At 32.5% G+C, this 20,141-nt stretch overlaps 2 protein-coding genes across 2 annotated transcripts; both read right to left on the bottom strand.

Annotated features, from left to right (window-relative positions):
* Positions 1-1,043: 1,043 nt before the first annotated feature.
* Positions 1,044-4,784, bottom strand: LOC146958267 (Sphingomyelin synthetase family protein). The gene is made up of 4 exons (XM_085741364.1): positions 4,474-4,784; positions 2,542-2,936; positions 1,800-1,993; positions 1,044-1,685 (listed from the first exon to the last, which is right to left on the bottom strand). The coding sequence occupies exons 1-4, from the start codon at positions 4,758-4,760 to the stop codon at positions 1,287-1,289; spliced, it is 1,275 nt and encodes a 424-aa protein (XP_085597490.1). The 5' UTR covers positions 4,761-4,784; the 3' UTR covers positions 1,044-1,286.
* A 932-nt stretch (positions 4,785-5,716) lies between these two features.
* On the bottom strand, positions 5,717-13,915 carry UGT80B1 (UDP-Glycosyltransferase superfamily protein). Its single transcript, XM_085741363.1, has 15 exons — positions 13,814-13,915; positions 13,349-13,719; positions 12,099-12,247; positions 11,667-11,909; positions 11,066-11,177; positions 10,021-10,191; positions 9,572-9,635; positions 9,267-9,324; positions 8,977-9,154; positions 8,425-8,555; positions 7,461-7,563; positions 6,897-6,973; positions 6,725-6,772; positions 6,389-6,538; positions 5,717-6,302 (listed from the first exon to the last, which is right to left on the bottom strand). Exons 2-15 carry the CDS (start codon positions 13,539-13,541, stop codon positions 6,096-6,098), a joined length of 1,884 nt encoding a protein of 627 aa, XP_085597489.1. The 5' UTR covers positions 13,542-13,719; positions 13,814-13,915; the 3' UTR covers positions 5,717-6,095.
* Positions 13,916-20,141: the final 6,226 nt, after the last annotated feature.

Raw genomic sequence — 20,141 nt, 5'->3', positions numbered from 1 at the left:
GTAGCACCGCCACCGACCACCTAAACGAACCCCGACCCTCCGGCGAGAACCACGAATCTGTGCTGCACAACGACGAACTCGAGCTCGCGAGAACACCGCAACACACAGTCAACCACGAACAGATCAGAGGAAAACGCGAAACAGAGGATCACACCGGCCGGGAAGAGGCGAACTGGTGGTGCGGAGAGTAAATCTCGTCGCACCACCGCCTGAGAGGTCTACATCGGAGAAGAAAAGGGTTTGGATTTGGTAGGGGAGAGCGACAGTTGTAAAAGAGTTAGAGAGAGGTCAGAGCAATTTGTTTTTTAGAGAGAGAAAGGTTTTGCACCAATAAAACTTACCTCAACAACAACAACATGGCGTATATCAATATATGCACGGATATAAAGAGAGCACGAATATCATATTTATTCAACATTACAGACACATATACTCCCTCCGGTTACTATTATAAGCAAAAGTTGACTTTTTAGGTTAATTCAATAAATGATGTATGGTCTATATATAGACTACATACATCATTTATTGAATGAAGATAAAAAGTAAAATTTTGCTTATAATAGTGACCGGATGGAGTATCATATTATCTACATCTATTTCCATCCTTTACATTAAACTCATATTTGTAGAGACATTTTAGCAAGTAATTTAATAAATCGGTGTGATTTGCTTGGATGAAGTGTATGTATACTATTAATGCATCCAAAAATAAATTCAAACCTTCACCTCAATTTTTTTTTTTTTTTGAAAGATCCTTCATCTCAATTTGTTCTATTAGCTCTTGCATGATCTCCACAATTATATATATAGCGAATTTGATTTTATGCATGTAGAGAAATGATTTTCCTCAAGCACGTACAAATTAAATCTGATTGAGTGGTAGTATATCAAGGTAAATCTGATAGCTCTTCCGAAGTTTTACATCAAACGCCACGAGTCCATGCTTACAACCAACAAATAAACCACAAGAGGAACAACTATAATACGATCATTAGAGCTTATACTCGCTCAAATATTTCTCTCTATTTTATGTTTCTTCGATGTACCAAACCAATGATAAGTTTTCCATTGATATATAATAACTTACATGGGTAGTGATACAAGATGAAACAATAGTGACAATACTAAACACTAGGGGCTTTTTGTTTATCCTTGCAGCTAAATGGCTCAAAAACTACGGCCGGAAATACTAGAATACACAACTATGCAAAAAAGTTCAAAACCGCATGTAACAAATTCACTAGAAAAAACACGTGGCACAATAATATTTCAGGTCCGTGAGAAGATCATCCATCAGTTGTTAATGTGAAAGCCAGAACAACGATGGTGAGTGCAAAGACGATCGTGGCACAACGAAATAACCGTGCATACTTAATTGTAGTCTGATTCCTACTCTCTTCATTGCTTATGTCAATCTCTTTGAGTAGTTCTCTCACTCTATCAATATCCGAGTCCTTTGAAGCTTGGATGAGTCTACTTTTAATATTCTCAAACTTAATCAGACTCCTATTTCCGGATCTAACTTCTCGTGACCAGATAAAACCTGTCATCTTCCACAGAAGGATCCCCACATAGATGGCTACAATGCAGTCTACAGAGTAGTGATGGCGTTCTCGTACTTCTCTTTGGGCACTGTGCAATACAAGAAGCCATACAAGAGCTGAACTGAAACCTCCATACGCTTCCTGCAACCATTTTTAACAAATAGAAGTCATAAATCATGCAGCAACTTTATATCAAATGCAAATAACCTCGAGATGATAAGATAATGCAGTCTTGCAGAGGACTTCAAATCTTACTGTCCAAGCCATAGCTGTGAGTACAGCAACAAGCATGTGGCCACTGTATAGCAGGTCATTGCAGCCACCTCCAGCTTTCTTTAACAGACTGAACCATGAAGGTCCTTCTGAAGCTGTCGGTCGTAGAAAATCACTCAGAAAGCTCATTGAACCCCATTCTGGCTGGTAGTCACCAATTGATTTTCCAATGTCAGCTAAGAAAGAAGAGCATGTTAATTTTAAGGACTTCCTAACAAAAGCAAAATATCTGTAAAAGTGGACAGGGTTCATATAGATGTAGAGGAAACTATAGATTATATACATAGTTATTAATTATCATCCAGATTTTGGAAACTTTCAATATGGTATTTGTGAATGATAACAACATAGAATAAATTTGAATAATTCATTTAAACCCTCCAACCCCCCACCCCCCCCCCCCCCCCCCCCCCCCAAATACAACTTCTTAGTTCCCCCAAATGAGGAGGGTTTTGTATTATGAAGAAAAATTAACCCCCCAAAGCCCTCCCCTTCCAATGTACTCTATTTCTTCTACTTGCTCCTTCCTTTTTTCCAAAACCCTCCCCTCCCTTCCCCTCCAAACTCGCAAACAAAGCCTTAGTGAACATTACAAGTCACACAAATGTGTTGGTAGTAATATTATGGGCAACAATATAAAACTCTGGAGCAAATAAGTGTAAAGTTTGAGAACAAAACTTAATAAGAGCAATGACTAGAATATAGTGAAATAAAGTCCACATACCATAAGCTTGGTCAACCCTTAACAAATGGCTGATAGCATTATGATCCGAAGCATAGGGTGCATAATATTTCTGAGCCCATCGATGAGGATATCCGGGAACTCTGAACCGAGAACTAGCGCACCAAGGGCGAGCTGATGGAAGAATTGTTGATGCAAAAGTTATGGCACGAAGAAGTCGGCCAATTGCCATTGTAAACATGTATCTAGCACCTAGTCCAAGGCCAGGAGCTTTTACAGAGCCAAATAGCACAGAAAATGCCAGCATCATAAACAACATCAAGAAATGATGCAATCCAATAATACGAGCTCTTAATATCTCAACAATTGGAGCAGGAAGTTTCTCATTTAATGCCAGGAGAAACCACTGACCCGTGTCTGGAAGAGGGGCTGTATTCCTATAAGAATAAATTAAGTATATAATTTTTTTCTTTCTTTTCAAATAGATAATGCAAATCAGCAAGTTGAAGTTAGGTTTATGTCAATCTATTAAATCAATAGAAAACAACCCTAATTCCAGGAAAGTATTTCAAATACTGGTTATGTAGCACAATCACTTCAGATTGAAAGTGTATTTAATGTTTGCCTCCGATACGACTTTAAAACATATGGTTACACTCGATTACTTCATATGAAGCCCAAATATGTAGTACGGGTGCGGATGCGATACAATATGGATACGCAAAAAAATTGAATTTCAGAATACAATACAATTAGGATTGGTTAACAAAAAAATCATATTAAACTTACTTGCATGCAAAATACATTAAAAAAATGCATTGATCATTTTCATTAATATAAAATTATAAAGATCACAATTTGCAAAAATTAATACTCCCTCGGTCTCATTTTTATTGTCACTTTAACACTTTCTCTATCTCAATAATTGTCACTATCACTGCAACATTTATTATTTTTTCCCACTAATGTACCCTTATTTATTGACTTTTTTTACCATTTAACTACTCCACTGGCTACAAATAATAAGAATGTTTTAGTAAATGATACAAATTTTACAATTGAATTCAACCCAACTAATCATTTCTTAAGAACCGTGCGCAACCCTAAAGAGACAATTAAAATGAAACGGAGGGAGTATTAGTGATCAAAACACTAAGGGTTCAGTTTTCATATAAACCTGTTATGATCCAAAATAGCACGTGGGACATGTGTCGCTTGATTCAATAATTAAGGGAATAAAACTAACAAGAAAAACTTCTCTTAACCTTCTATAAAAGGGGCCAATGATTGAAAGGAAGGATACGAAGAAAATTGATGAAGTCTCTCCTCTCTCGTTTTGGTACTCTCTAGTAGAGTAATGGTTTAAGTCTTCATTTTGGTACTCTCTAGTAGAGTAATGGTTTAAGTCTTAGACTTAGTCTTCTTTTATCTTTCCCTTCCTCTTTTACGTACTAAGAACACCAACTCTAATTGGGTTCTCATCTATCAATTTTACCTTTGATTTAAGAATCCATTTGCAATTATCCATCTTATCACATTCTCAATGTAGGGAACCATTACAGAAGCATACTGTATTTTCATTATTCATATGTTACATATTGAAAGAACTCAAAACAAGTTTTGTCTAACATTGACAGATTAAGTCTCTTCTCTCCCATTAATCCATTAAAAACATAATTAATAAGTTGATCATCAAGAGACAACTCTAATGATTCAAGAAGTCTAGCGCGAATAATGTACATCTTCAATGCATATTCTCAGCTTCTTTATATGTCCTTTATCTTTTCTAGGCTACATATCATGTATATTAATGGAGTACAATAGATTAGATCTACTACCAGAAATTTATTTCAAAAGAAGTTCAGCACAGAAAATCATTGGATACTGTGCTAATACTAACAGGTAGAATATAATAATAGATTAGATCTACTACAAGAAAAAGAAAATTTCAAAAATAGAAAGAACAGTAGATACCGGTGCCAGTCAAGGCCAAGGACAGCGGTGACGGAGCGAACAGAAAGAGCTTCGTAGAGGAGACAAGCAAGCATAAAGAGCATCGAAGCGATGAACGGAATAGCTGACCGGAACTCGGCGGACCAGTGGCGGTAAGAGGGGACACGAACAACGGCAGCGAGGGCGAGGAGAGTCCACAGCGCTGGTTGCAGCCGCGAGTGCCATGTAGGTGAGAGGTGGCGGAGGTAGTCAACGGCGATGTAGGACATGGCGGCGACGCCTAGCCCGGCGTTCTCCGGGAACCACATTTGGAAAATCTGAGAGAGTGAGTTGAAGTGATGGCGGGATGGTGCCGGTACTTTAGGAGAATTCGGTGTTTTTTTGTGGGACCCACTTTGATATTTATAGTCAGCATTCCTTCATGCGGGGGTCTTTGCCATTTTAGTAATAATTTTACTCAATATGTCCGATATTAATGCCATTCTTTCTATTTTAAAAAATACAGTAATAAATAATATTTATGGTGTTAAACAAAGTCTTTCTTTTTTGACAAATAAAAACAAATTATACACCAAAAATATATATTTTTTTATTTTGCAAAGAATAATTTCAATAACTACATAGTTTAGGTGTTATATTTGAGTTTTGCTAAACACCACGATGCATTACAACCACGAGAAGAAACAAACTATATGGTATGGTTTAGGTGTTCTATTTGAGTTTTAAAATAATACGATTTTAGATTTGGTGGAAATCATGGTAGAGGTTGCTCTTATTTTTTGTTTTCGTGGAAACATCCTTCGTAGGAAGGAGTATTTTCCATCCGCTTCACACACGAATTTGTCTTTAAAAAGAGAAAAAATAAAAAACCTGGAGTGTTGGAAAATAGAATTCAACGGACCAGATTCATTCGTTAAAAACCCTGGAGTGTTGGAAAATAGAATTCAACAGATCAAATTCATTTGTTAGGCTTCGTTTGATCGGTATTCGTAATATCAAGCATTTCCCTTTATTCAAATCAAGCACTTAAGTATTACTTGCTGCATTTAACATAGTATTTTATTTTATTTTTTTCATTTTAAATGTTTCATTGATCAAGTGTTGTCAGGATTTTCTGTTTGATTTGCCGTATCACTTTCTTACTTTGCATGGATGTATTTTTTGTCACTTCTATAATAAATGAACCATTCACTTCTCTTATAATACCAAGATACAAAATCATTAATGTTAACTTCATACATATATGAGAGATAAGACCAGGGGGGAGAAGTAAAACACAAGCAATTTTATTTGAGCCTCAGACTACACAATTATTGCATGACATCATCATCAACTATCAAACAAAAACACCTAGCATAGTTCTTTATGTAAGTAGAACTCTCAACTCTTAATCTACAACAAATGACATAACCTCCTATACAAAATGTTTGAGGGGGAAGGGTGAAATCTAATATCTAATTTACATGAACATTTATTGTTAGTCAAGGTCTCATATATAAGAGACTTAAGAGAATGAATGAAATAAATACCAAACCAAAACATTATGCTACCATTCTGTAATAACAGAAAGTTCCTATCAAAACCTAATTAGTAATGAATAAAATCATTAAAAAGAATAAATAATAATATGAATTTAAAAAAATCTACACACCACCACAAGGCAAACAACACCACTTTGCAAGTTGGTCAAAAAACCACTCAAGAGGACTTAAGTGGTCTGCGTCTTCCAAATGAGATGGAGTTGGCAGCGGTAGCTCATCGGGCAGGTGGCGATGAAACGCGTCCACTGCTGCAGCAACGCCATCTTCACTCTCAATCAACTTAGCAACTTCCATTGTCCGAGATTTCACCTGAAATACATTAAGAGTTAATATTATTGGACTGGCCATGAAACTGTTTGCAATGATATAAAGGTCTCTGATGACTACACAGTTACCTCTGGCTGGAGCATGAATTTTATGGCATTTGATAAATTCTCAACATTGAGCTCGGATATTGGAATTGGAGCAGGTCCCAACTCTTTCTGATGTATTCTATCTCCCCAAAAGAATTGATCTCCAAAGAATGGGACTATTGTTGTTGGACACTGCAAATTAAGGTATTCAAATCAGAGGGGGGGGGGGAAATCAATAAACTCACTGTTCTGATTTTCATTTTTGTTTTTATAGAACCAAAAAAATGTCAATAAAATCCTAAGACAGTCTACAAATCCTAGTATATTATGGATAAAAAAATATCTCAGTGAATGAAGATGCTATTGAATAATGATTACCCCAGATTTTAATCCTGTAGCCGTGGTTCCCGCTCCACCATGATGCACCTGCAAATTCATGCCTAGATTTGAGTGAAAGGAAGAATAAAAGAACCAGAACCCCTGTGACCCCTCCAATTTTTCTTTCTTCTTTACAAAATAATCTCACAAGAAAGCATAAATTGAAACTAACCACAGCAGAACATTGAGGAAACAGCCAATCATGAGGGCATTCCTCAAGAAGGAAAACGTTGTCAGAAACTTCTGTCACTGCATAATTAAAAACATATGCAAATGAAACTAACGTCAATCACCTAAAATGCACATAACATAATGTATAATTATCTCAATGCATTTCATAAGTCAAATTATGAAATAAGTTTATCAATTTTTAAACTTAATATGGTCAAAATTAGGGCTGGAAATGAGTAGAGACGATTCAAACTTGAATCAGTCCGACTGGATAAAAATTAGTTCAATTTGAAATTCAACTCGAGTTCGTCATGAACCTTTTTTTCAGCTCGAGATCAAGTCATTTCAAACTCACGAACAACTCAGTTCAACTCGATGATGAATCTAAGTTAATGGCAAAAACAACAATGATATCACGAGATTTAACCTAATAGAAACTATATATTCCATTCAATCATTGACATTTATTTAATTAACAGAATATGAAACAAAAATATAACTTCCTCAACAGCATCTGAAAAAAGCGTAACATAGGTACAAAACAAAATCGAAAGAGAATACTTACAATTCCCTAGATTGCCCCAACCTCGGTCGATAATTCCCCGTTGTTCTGTCTCTTTTAGTGCTTCCAATATAACATCTGTTGTTATTTTAGGATCTTCAAGAGGCTGACAAAGTAAAATACAAATTCTTTAAGAAGACTTAAAAAATATCTTAAAATATTTCTAATCGTCTCAAGGTAACAATTTTATGCTCACTATCTTATGAGTATATCCGAAACAGATTATTTGAGCTTATCTACTGGGATAAACACTTTTGAGACTGTTTAGGAGAGCTTATGAAAATAGCTTATGACATGTCCATAAGCTGGCTACAGCTTATTTTCATAAGCTCTCCAGGATAGCTTATAAAAACAGCTTATAACTTATATAAAAACAGTTTGAGATTATTTTATCTTGTTATAAAAATAGCTTATACATAAGTCTTTGTATGATAAACGCATTTCCTATAAGCGCTTAATAAGTTGTTAAACCAAACAGGGCCTATTTATATTATGATAACAGCTTTGATATAGATAAATAGTACAAATGTACAAGGCAGATTATCTTATTTGAACTATTATCTGAATTTCAAACTGAGTATGTTTTCATGTTCTAGACAAGGGGTGATTGATTGCAGATTATCTGATGAATAATTAAGAAGCCATTTAGATGTAAAAGTGAAAATAAACTTGTATTACAATCCAAACATGTAGTGGGCAAAAAATACACTATGCCAACTGAGGTATCATATTTGTCATGTCTCTAATGGCATAAGTAACGACCAACTCCTGGCATGCGAAATCCCACCATGATTCATTAGCTTAAATATAGGGTTGATTTTTCAAGAAAGTAACAAATACTGACACTATAATGGTGGTGAACACTACAGAATCCAAACAGAAAAATTTACAGAAAAAAAAAGGCATTAATAGGAGATAAATTCATAACAAAGACTCGTAGTAGTACAAGTGTGAAAAATTACAATACCATGCTCCCAAATCCAAAATATAAAGGAGGCGGTCCTTTTTTAATCCATTGGAGAAAATCCTCCCGTGGTTGATAGTTTGACTCATGCCTCAAGAAACAGTAACCAACAACATCAACTAAAGAGCCCCAGTCTGCAAATTAGTTAAAAGTCATTATCCTTAAGGACCAATTCTTCTAAGCTTAAGTTGTTTAATGCAAGCCCATGATTGATTTTATATCTTTAACATTTTCAAAAAGTTATTATCACCACAAATAACCTTATGGTGCTTCATACAATATACATATTAAATAACTTTGAAGATTAAACAGGTAATACTACACTATATAGTTTAGTGGAATCTAATTTGAATCATATCAATTACAAATTCTTTCTTAATAAAATTCATTAGTTATTTGATTTCAGCCAAAAACTTTATATTCTCACAATTCAAGTCAACATTTATAGAATTTATCTCCTATTTCAAATACTTGAATGATAAAATGATTACTCGTTTGAAAAAGTATAATTAAGGTATCAGAATATGCAATTAATAATTGCATCCTTGTCCATACCACTTGGTTTCGGAACAAGATGAGGACTCCACATATAGGCAGTTGGTAAATGAGATATTGATCCACGATACATGCTGAAGTATGCAATAGGAGCAAGCTTCAACGTTCTTTTTCTGAAATCATTAATGATTCCTCGCATTCCCCACCATATCAGTAGATCCACAATTATATAAGACAGCTGCAAATGGCAAGGAAATATTGGAACAGGTTTGCCAATAAGGAAGGCCAGAAATTATTCATAAAAATATCAAAATCAGATTATGAAATATTGTTTCAGCAAAAGGACATACCCAATAACCAGCACTTTGAGAAACACGCGCCAAAGGGTGGGGAAATGCATATGTTGGCCTGTAAATTTTTAAAAAATGTACGAGAAAAAATTATTTTTTTAAAAGGCACCGAGAAAGGGGATGGTAAAAAATATGCTGCATTTATCTGAATATCTGAACATGCAATTGTTGCTAGTTTTAAATAAAACATTTTAGTACTGCATGCATATTATTCAAGACTCTGAAAGCAACTTATATCTTGTTATGAAAATTTCTCTTGCGAACATAAAAAATGTGAATAAATTATCATAACAAATTAAACTCACGTCCATGGCATTGTGAAGAAGATGTGAATAGGCACCCCAAGGGCTTCAGCAAGATGTACATGCCCTGCAGGCCGGAATCAAAAATATAATTAAAAATTATGTGCTAGGAGCCTTGGAAAACTTGCAAACATTACACAAAAGAAAAATAAAACTATAATGCTCAAATGAAAGAAAATATGATTATCACTTTGCAATAAAAGAACAATTGGCAATTAATCCTTGAAAGAAAAATCAACTATAAAAGAACTATTGGTAACTAGTCCATGAATGTTGTGTTTACGAGGATTAGTTTTGCCATCTAAAAAGGCTTGGCGGCGCAGCTTGTTGCTCCTTTGCCTTTCACCCATGTGTAATTTTTTGTATATACACAATAAGAACTTTTTATTTGATCAAGTAAGATGGGATGGAGAAATACAAATACACAATACAATAATCTTCTAATCACTCACCATATGCGGGAGGGTTTGCAATAATAGCCTGAGCTGTGAAGGGAATGCCGGTTTCCAAATCAGGTGCTGTGCAGGCTGGAAGAAGAGAATCGATAATGACCTTCAGCTGCTTTCTTTGGTTAGATATTTCAGTCGGTCCAGACGGAATCAGACCTTTATTCCTTGCCATATCTATTATTTAAATAACTCATTTAGTCTATCAGTTTAAGCATATATAATGAGTTGGATAGAAAATGGGATATGGTTAAAACTTAAAACAAAAATATGTTATCGTTTTGACACACTTAAAAACAAAAATAGGAGAAACTGAGTTAGCTTAATCTTCAATGCAAGGATCAGGCGCATGTTTTGTAAATGCTCAAGAGATGAGAATGTTATGATAGATGATTGAACACACGAGACACTGTGAAAACGTTAGATTTATTTAACCAACTCCACCTAAGCTTTGGTAGTTGTTATTTGGAAGTTTTTATAAGGGATCATTATGTTTAGAGGTTTGAGTTTTATTCATTTCTATTATCTTTCTTTTCTTCACCCTACACTACAATTGGTTATTTAAGATGCTTTGATTGTATTTCAAATTCTCCAAGAGCTAATTGTTTTTGCTTGGTAATTAGTATATTATGCATCCATATCCAATTCAAATTTGTCGTAAGTCCATATGCAGTTCTAGGCTGGCAAGATATGTTGAAGTATCTATTTATACGGTTGAGCCTATGATTAACACTTGAAAATTTGGACAATTCATTTTATAGTAATAGCTTGAGGTATAAAAACAAGATATTATATATATCTTGAAAAGTAATTTTAAAATCATTTAGTCATCCTTTTCAGAAAACTCCAAGAGAAATTAAGTAATATTAAACACCATGGTATAACACTGCATTCTAGCATGTTTTCTAACCTGAATACTAAATTTAACAGGTGAACCGATATAAAGCAGCTAAAAGAGGGCTGGCTACAGTCAAGTTAAACAAAGTACAAGTAGGCCGAAATATAAATTAATTATTAAATATTAAATAAATTATTAAAAGGAACCTCTTACATCCTGCCAATACTCGAGGATCACCACCCAGAGGATAGAAATTTACACCAGCTGACCTTACAAATGTCTTGAAATTAGCATGAGTTGCTAGCCTAACGCGATGACCATACTCCTGCAAGTAAACATTGGTATTAGTTCAAGTATGAAAGTATGGAAGTATAAATTCAACAAAATTGATTGCCAAAATGTAAAATTCATAAACAGTAGTTGAAAATCAATATTTTGCTTCCCTTCAAATAATTTGGTTCAAAATTTCAAATCTTGTGACTGCAATCGCCAATCAGCTCAATAAGGAAAAGCCTAGGGATCCCCAACTTACAAAAATAAAGCTATCTAAAACTACAGAACACCATAATATGTCTTCCCTGAAATTTAGAAACCCAGTTTAATTTACAAGCTCAGTGTCTTATAGCTATATCAGTAGAAAGAAGCTGAAACCCGTGTTAATTTAAGGAACAAAAGGCAAATTAGTGATCAGCGATACAGAATGAATATTACCATTGAATATAACAAAATGTATTAACTCAAAACTCACATAAATCTTGCACATGAAAGTAAGCAAAAAATCACAATTAGTTTAAGATGCAATACTCAAACATGCCTGAAGTCTCTTCGCAATGGCCACAAAAGGTTGTACATCGCCTCTAGTTCCAACCACAAGTATGACAATTTGTAACCGTGGAACTGATTTATTTGAATCAGAAATAATCAAATTTCCGCTCGCTACCGACTCTTCAAAAGATTGGAACTCTAACAACTCTGAAGCAACTGAAGCACTTGTTTCTATATCAACTTGAACAGTCCCATCTTTTTGTATCTTCACTAGGTTAGCAATCAGTTTTTGCTGGTAAGCAAAACAATTAAGTGTTATGAACATGCAAACAGATCAAATAATTAGAATGCATAGATCACAATACAGAACAAAATTTCAATAACAACACTACAAAGACACGCTGTAACTACATTTTTCAAATATACACAAGCACAACCTTGAAATTTTAGGCCATCCACATACAGTGAAACTTGCATATACCTTCTCATCCTCTGACAGTCTGTCCAATATTAGGTCATGCCTTCGAAGCCCTCTCTTTTCTGTCATTGATCTAGAAATCATAATCTCATCTTCAGCTATTAGTGGGTTTCTCTCAGTTCCAATAGGAGCTGTGATGCAATGTTCCAAACCTTTATGAACAGAATTTAAGAAACCAATTATAAGAAATCAATCTCTTAATAAAGGCAGGTTAGAAACAATAGTCCACAGGAACAAGACCAAAAGCATTCAACCAAGGAAGGATGTAAGCATGCACCCCCGGTATTGTCAATTGAAAATAGTGGTTTCTTCAAATTCCACTACGCTACAGGGCTACACTGCCGCAATAGTCACTATTTGACAACCCTTTGTACTAAATAACATATCCCAAAACAATAACGGTTTGTTCGAATTCCACTACGCTATAGCCACTATTTGCCAACACCCATGCACCTAATTATTTTTACAAAGAACCAAATCTATTTATGTTGACAAAAACTTCAACAAAATTGGGCTTTTTAGGTTTATACTTGTGAACCTAAAAAGCAATCCAGAGTATAATATACTTTAAGAAAAAGAAAAGGCATTTCACAGAAGGAAAGTAATTTAAACCCAGCAAAGCAATGATAAAGCATAAAGGCTTTTGAAGAAGAGTTTCAATAAAGCACAAATTGTAACCCATTTGGGTTGGTTTAATGGTGTTTGACTTGGGACCTTGGATTGTGCCGCTCTCAAGGTCTCAGGTTTGATTACCCTGGTGCCAATTTCAGTGGGCTAAGTCTCTGGCTTTAAATGGGCCCCGCAAGTGGAAGGTGTGATTGGACGCCTCAAATTAGTCGGTCTTTTGCCTGGATACCAAGTTTTCAAAAACAAAAAATAAAGCACAAATTGTTTCCCCCTAAATCTTTACATTGATCCTATATACTTATGACATATCTATCAGTTATACATATGATTCTTCATTTATTCCTTCCTAAATTCATAGGATATGGTAAATAAATCCACAAGATTCCATAGAGCTATATGTTGACTACTTCTTTCAACAAAAAAATAACTTAATATTGACTACTTAATAATATGAACTATGCTATTATATACAATAAGGTTTTAGTTCTTCATTAACTACATACATGCAAAACAGAAAAGCATAATTCACCTATGAAACAACGACACAAACACCGGATACGACACTAACACTAACATGTGTTGGACAGCAGACAAATCTGATTTAGATAGAGCTAATGAGCACAAACCTTTGTGTGGCAAAGAAGTAACTTCCGATGATTGGCTTCCCCTCTCCTTAGATGAAGGTGAATCGTCATCTTCTCGAGACATAATTTCACTTTCACCTCTCACACTAACTAACTTATCATCATCCATTTTTCTTAGACCCTTTTCATCTTCAACTACTTCTTTGCACAAATGTTCAATCCCATTACAACCCATCACAATCACAATAATCAGTATTTTCAACTCTCAGCAGCAGAATCATTTGCAAGCAGAAAAAACTCAACAAATATAAAAAAAATTGAGAATTTTAGACTCAAAAGAAGTAAAAAGCTGACAGCTCAATTTGCCAACAACCTCAGAAAGAACAAAACACAAAGTTCCTTGGAATCTGATTCTGAAAACAGTAACAAGACAAAGAATTTAGTGATCCACTACTACCCAACAGTCATTGAAACACAAAGAACGTTCGGTGAACTGAAAGTTCAAACCTTTTTGAATTTCCAACTATAACCTCATAACCCAATTCAAGTATCAAGGTCAAGGTGAAGTAGTAGTAGTAGTAGTAGTAGTAGTAGTTCAAATTAATGGCTGAAAAAAAGCTGCAATAACTTTCACCATTTTTATATAATTTTAAGAAAAAATTTGTAATTGCAAAAATATGACTCTTAATTATTAATGTTTTAAGAAATTTATATTAAAATGTTTATGCATTAATTAACAAAAAAAATGTGTAAATTAAGTTGATGTTAGCTTGAATGGATTCTATTCTAATAAAAATTATCCCCCAAATTAAGATCAACTTGATAAATAAATAAAATTTTCAAACATAAATTATATTTGCTGTCGTGTAAGAATTCATGAGTTAATAAGGTATTTATTATTACTCCCTCCATTTGTAAATATAAAACTAATTTTTTGTATTTATCAGTTTCATTTTTATAGGACTTCTTTTAAATATTATTTGTTTTTTTTTTTAAAAATACATGTATTCATCATATTTGTACATATAGCTTAGGAAAATGTTGTCTTGATTGGTTGAGTTTAAATTTTAGTTAAAACAATTTGCTTTACTTACTTTCAAATAAGAAAGTTAACACCAAAAAAAAATATCTCGCTTGCATAAGTTTGTAGAAAGCGTGAAAAACATAAGATAAGGAAATAATAAGCCTAACATCTATAAAGATGGGTTACGGAGACTAATAAAAAAATTAAGGGAAAACTAATAATTTTATGCTACATTTATTATAATAAATATTTTTTATAAAAGAACCTTTTAGTAATTATTATTAGAAAAATGCTAGTATTTGCCCTTAAGATATGTGTTAGTATGCCAACAATAAAATGTTGTTAATTATAAGCAAAATTTAATTTTGAAATGTCAGCTTTTTTTAATTATAAGCAACAATATCTGGTTTTTTTTATTTGAATCAAGTTTTGTAATAGTAATATTTATTAAGAACTCTATTTTTATTATAGTAGTAATTTTTATCAAACTATTGCGGGATGGAACGTGACATCACATGAGCCATGAGAGACAGCCAGCTTCGTTGGCTGAAATTGCAACGTCCAGCGTGTATATGATTTTTGTCAACAAAAATGAAAGGACCCACAACTCTTAGGACTTAAGAGTGTCTTCACCATATTTATTTAAGAGCAATGCTATATATCTAGAAAAATAACATCAAGAATTCTTCAAGAATAAAGAATAGCCAATCACAATGCACTATTTGCCACAATTCAAGGAGGTGTGGCTGAAAAATAGGAAGTGGACAAATAAATCATCCAATTAAAATTTGCCAACTATTTCTTGAAAAATTCTTGAAGCTATTTTTCTTGAGAAGTAGCATTTTCCTTTATTTAATGTCATAAATGCAAAGCAGTTTGATTGTAGACGTAGACTAACTGGTTAAAAAAACATGTTAATTCACACGAGTCACGTAATATTACACTGATCATATGAAAATAATTATTTTTTTGAGCAAATGAAAATAATTATTATATTAAAAATGTTGTAATTTTTTTTTTAACATGCCAAAATGAGATAAATTAACAAAAGCATATGCTTCCTAGCACAAGGAGTACAAAGAGAAACAGAGCATAATTACAAAAACCAGTCCAAATAAATCTAAAAAAGCAAAACACCGGTCAACCAATCCCCAAACAAACTAAGGGTTGTAAAATATTTTAAGATATCAAATGCAAATTACTTTGTTATCAAATAATCATATACAATGACAATACTTGAAATGTATTTTAAATCATATACAATGACAATACTTGAAATGTATTTTAAAATATCAACGTTAATATAATTTTTTTTTTGAAAAAACATTTATATGATATTTATATGTAAAGATATGTTAAATATTTGTACTGCGTCTGTTATAGATATTATGTGCTTATATTTATAAAAATAAAATTTATCTCTTTATTTCAAACTTTTATCGTGTTTTTTTTTTTTAGAAACTTTTATCGTGTTGTCGATCAAGTTTTGAAAACTCGTGAATTGTCTGAAAATATAAACATTTACTCATATTTCAATTAAATATTTGTTTATTTTACATGCGAAAATTGTAAAATATTTACACTGCACTCATTACAAAATGTATATGTTTATATCCTCATAAACAAATTTTAATGTCAATATATGATAAATTTTTTAATTTTTTGATTATTTTCAAAATACTAACACTAATGTAGTATTTCTATTAACTATTTGTTTATTTTATATGCAAAAAATTGTTATTATTTGCACCGCTCTTGTTTTTTATTTAGAACTAACTTTTTTAAAGTGAGTGAGTGGGTTTAATATTTTTTAAACATGAATGGTTTAGAAAAGATATGGATCAAAGGTTTCTCAATTAAGTCCCTTATCATGTGTTAAAGACATAAAGACATGGATCTAATTCTAATTGACACATGGACTAGTTTAAAATATTAACGGTTGACATAGAATAACACCAACTGTAAAAGCATCCGAAAAGACACTAAAAATGTGATGCATATAATTTTGGTTGCTCTATTTTATATGCCAACTATGAAGTTAAGGAAAATGATAATTAATAACTCGATACTAATTAACTAAAATTAGATATTGTATTGGAAATTATTTATTTCTATATATTCTCTTTAGAATGAAATATAAATAAAAATGATTGTATTTTTTTAAATGAAATAAAAATGATAGTTGAATAGTCGATGTATGTCGTTCGGAATTTAATCAAATATACATCAACTTTTTAACTGTTATTTTGCTTATACTTTTATTTAAGATGGAGTATGTATACATGACACAATAATTGCATAGAGATATTAAGGACCCGTTTTGTGAACATAATAAGAATATGTGATGAAATTATCATATCCAGTGTATGGTACACTAATAAAAAATATAAATTAAACGTATTTCTAATTTTATCTTATTCATCAATTGTTTTTATAATTCTTAGTTTTTTTGGATTGGCAACTTGATAGGATATCAAGTGACGTGTATCCTCCTCCTCTCTCTATCCTGCCCCCTCCCCAAAATTCCTTCTCTCGTGTGCCTCGTGCTTCATCTTCGTCATACCACGCACTACATCACAAATTAAACAACTTGTTGAAAGAAAGAAAGAAAAAAAACACGTCATGTTGAAAAAAGGATTTTTCCTACGGTGTCTCTCAATTTCAAGTTTCAACTAGTATGTCCCAGTTCAAATACAATTCTGTTTGATTTAATTAAGTGAAATATTGAATTACTTGCCGGATGGTTTTTGAATGTAACTCGTATAATCATTTTTTTTTTCCTTCACAAAATAATCTTAAAACTATATACATGTCATTCAAAAAGAATAATCTTGGAACAAAATTAAGTGAAATATTGAATTACTTGCCGGATGGTTTTTGAATGTAACTCGTATAATCATATTTTTTTTCCTTCACAAAATAATCTTAAAACTATATACATGTCATTCAAAAAGAATAATCTTGGAACAAATTGTCTGATTTGATTGGTTTTGAAATTGAAACTAGTTTTATCATGTAATCATATCATATATCTTATAATTTGTATCATGTAATCATATCATATATCTTATAATTTGGATAAAGTAACACTATATAATTTGGATAAAGTAACACTATTATTATTATATTTTAATTATTATATTTTATATTTCTTACCATCTACGTGCTAAATAAGCTTGGATCTCATCCCAAAAGTTAGCTCTAAGGAGGAGGGTACTCAAGCATATTTATACACTCGACAGCCCGGGAACTTGAGCGATGTGGGACTAACAACAAACTACAAACAACTTCAAAACCAACTTCAACACCCACCCTCACGCCTAGCGTGGGCCTGGGTCAAATTCCCACATCGCAATCTTTAACTCGACCCTGATACCATGTTAAATAAGTTTGGATCTCATCCCCAAAAACTAGCTCTAAGGAGGAGGGTACTCAAACATATTTATACATTCGACAGCCCGGGAACCTGAGCGATGTGAGACTAACAACAAACTACAAACAACTTCAAAATCAACTTCAACACTACGCACAAAAAATAAGATAGAATAATTGTTTATTACCACTATTTTATCCTGTCTTTATTTCACTTCTTATTATGTCATGTTTTATCATATCATATGCTTCGAAGGGACTCTAAGAAAATAAAATATTCTTTGTTTTACGGGGTATTGGATATTCCCTTGTTGTTGTTTGAGTCATTGATTGAGAATAGGAAATAAGATATTCTTTGTTTCGGGTATTGGATATTCCCGTGTTGTTTGAGTCATTCATTGAGAATAGGTGCAAAATTTATAAACTGTTAGGCCAATATATACTCCCTCCGTCCCTTAATGTAACCACACATTTGATTTTATTTTTGTCCTTAAATGTAACCTCCTTTTCAAATTACTAGATGCATTTATTACTTTTTTCCTAAACATACCCCTAATTAATACTACTAACTTGTCTTAAAATTTGAATAGTCAAATTAATACACATACAAACAAAGAACAATTTGGTAATATTAATACACAAAACAGACACATTAATTACACTGACAACTTTTCTTAAGAAATGTGAAAAATGCAAAGGGGGGTTACATTAAGGGACGGAGGGAGTAATACTTAGAGGGGGCGATATAATAGTATATGGCTCTTGAGTCTTGTGTGCACTCAAACACAATTTCTGCTATTTTTTTCATTTTCATATCATTGTTGTTTTCAAAAAAAATTATGAATTTTTTTTTTCTATTGTTACCGGAAAAAAATTAAAATAATTTTTCAGTTTTTGGATTGTTTAAATATGATTTTTTGGGCTGGTCCATTAAAATTTGAAGCCATAGTCATAATGATTCAGGTATTCCATTTCATTTTGACAAACCTAACGTTTGATGAAGAAAATCGGAGATGTTTTTCCTCGACATATGAAGGTGTGTGGTTTAATCTTTTCTAAACATCAATGGTTTAGTTTTTTGTTTGGTTGTGTTTTTTCTTATGAACCTTAGAATCCTCCGCTTGTAATCCATATCCGTGCTATTCTTCTTCACAATACATATAAGACGACAATGAATGATAAAATCTCCTTCGCAATATTCCTTACCATCTCTTCCAAATACTTTTTTTAATGTGTATGAGTTTTTATTTACATAAATTATTTGAGATATTTTATATTAAAAATTTTAGTTCTATATTTTTATTCATGACTGTATAGAGTCAGATTGTTATTCATAAACATATTTTAATCCTTAGAATAAAGAACAAACTACAATTCCTAAAAGTACTTAAAACAAATTTCAAATATAAATCCTAACGATAATTTATTTTAAATTTAAATATATGTTTAAAAAATATATATGTCAAATAAATTTTGGGGTCGTCAACAAATGATTAAAAATCCAAAAAGTTTTGTCGGTCCTAGTTTTTTAGCGAGAGAAACTCTAACTTCTCTCTAAACTTTCTTTCTCCTTCGTTCATCATAGAGGGGTGGTTTTAGGTCATTTTTTGACCTAGAATCACCCCTCTACATCTTTTTTTTCCCTTTTCTTTCAATCTAAATAAGTGGTTTTCACATATATCAAGTTTTTTCTTTTGTGTTTTTTGTAATTTCGTCGTCTAAGTGCGGCGTTGTGTTGTTCGTCGTCTTGTGCGGCGCTTGATTTCGCGTCTTGTCGCAGTGTTCGTTTAGTTCCTATTGAAAGATCTACATCAGTCAATTACAAATTCAACCAATGATTTGGGCGTCAACGTTGCAGATCCGGAAGCATGGGTATTTCGGTGAATTAAGTTTTATCATGGGTATCCGGAAGCATGGGTATTTGTTGTGAGTTTGTTCGCAGATTCACTCTTTACGTTTTTAGCGATGTTTGTATCTGATGTATTCTATCGATTTGAATGAATGAATATCCTTTTGTTTTTGTCAAAAAAAAAAAATTGGGGTCATTTAAGTTTAATGTTTGTATCTGATTAGTCATTTTAGTTATTTCAGGTTTAAATTGATCATTTATGTCAGTAAAAGTGAACACATCAAAAAATGGAATCCTTTATTTTATTTTTTTGTAATAAATGGATTCCTTTTTCCATCGAACTCTATCAAAAAAATGCTTACATGACCATTTGACATGTATTGATGACATCAAATATGAGTTATATACATTTTTTTTTAAGGAAAGTTATATACATTCTATTCTTATTGTTTCGCAATTTCATTCTAATTTTATAGATAAATATTTCATCAACACTATTATAAATCAAAGAATTAATAGTTTTTGTTTCAAACTAAGACCGAATAATACACCTAATTTTGTGAACCGTAAATTTAGACCTATCAACTTAA

This window comes from Medicago sativa, chromosome 1 (assembly GCF_051527215.1).
Source record: "Medicago sativa cultivar Bolivia chromosome 1, Bolivia_mono, whole genome shotgun sequence".
Classification (NCBI taxonomy): Eukaryota; Viridiplantae; Streptophyta; class Magnoliopsida; order Fabales; family Fabaceae; genus Medicago; species Medicago sativa.
Note: the sequence above shows the minus strand (reverse complement) of the source record. Positions and strands in the feature narration are given on the sequence as shown.

What these genes read in the sequence shown, in the direction of transcription:
- LOC146958267 (XM_085741364.1), bottom strand. Translation starts at nt 4,760, where the DNA reads ATGTGGTTCCCGGAGAACGCCGGGCTAGGCGTCGCCGCCATGTCCTAC. An exon ending in AAGGGTTGACCAAGCTTATG is followed by an intron (nt 1,994 to 2,541) that starts GTATGTGGACTT and finishes CTTCTTTCTTAG; the next exon opens with CTGACATTGGAAAATCAATT. An exon ending in TCACAGCTATGGCTTGGACA is followed by an intron (nt 1,686 to 1,799) that starts GTAAGATTTGAA and finishes AAATGGTTGCAG; the next exon opens with GAAGCGTATGGAGGTTTCAG.
- UGT80B1 (XM_085741363.1), bottom strand. Translation starts at nt 13,541, where the DNA reads ATGGGTTGTAATGGGATTGAACATTTGTGCAAAGAAGTAGTTGAAGAT. An exon ending in TCTTGTTCCGAAACCAAGTG is followed by an intron (nt 8,556 to 8,976) that starts GTATGGACAAGG and finishes ACTAATTTGCAG; the next exon opens with ACTGGGGCTCTTTAGTTGAT. An exon ending in TTGGGGCAATCTAGGGAATT is followed by an intron (nt 6,974 to 7,460) that starts GTAAGTATTCTC and finishes TTAATTATGCAG; the next exon opens with TGACAGAAGTTTCTGACAAC.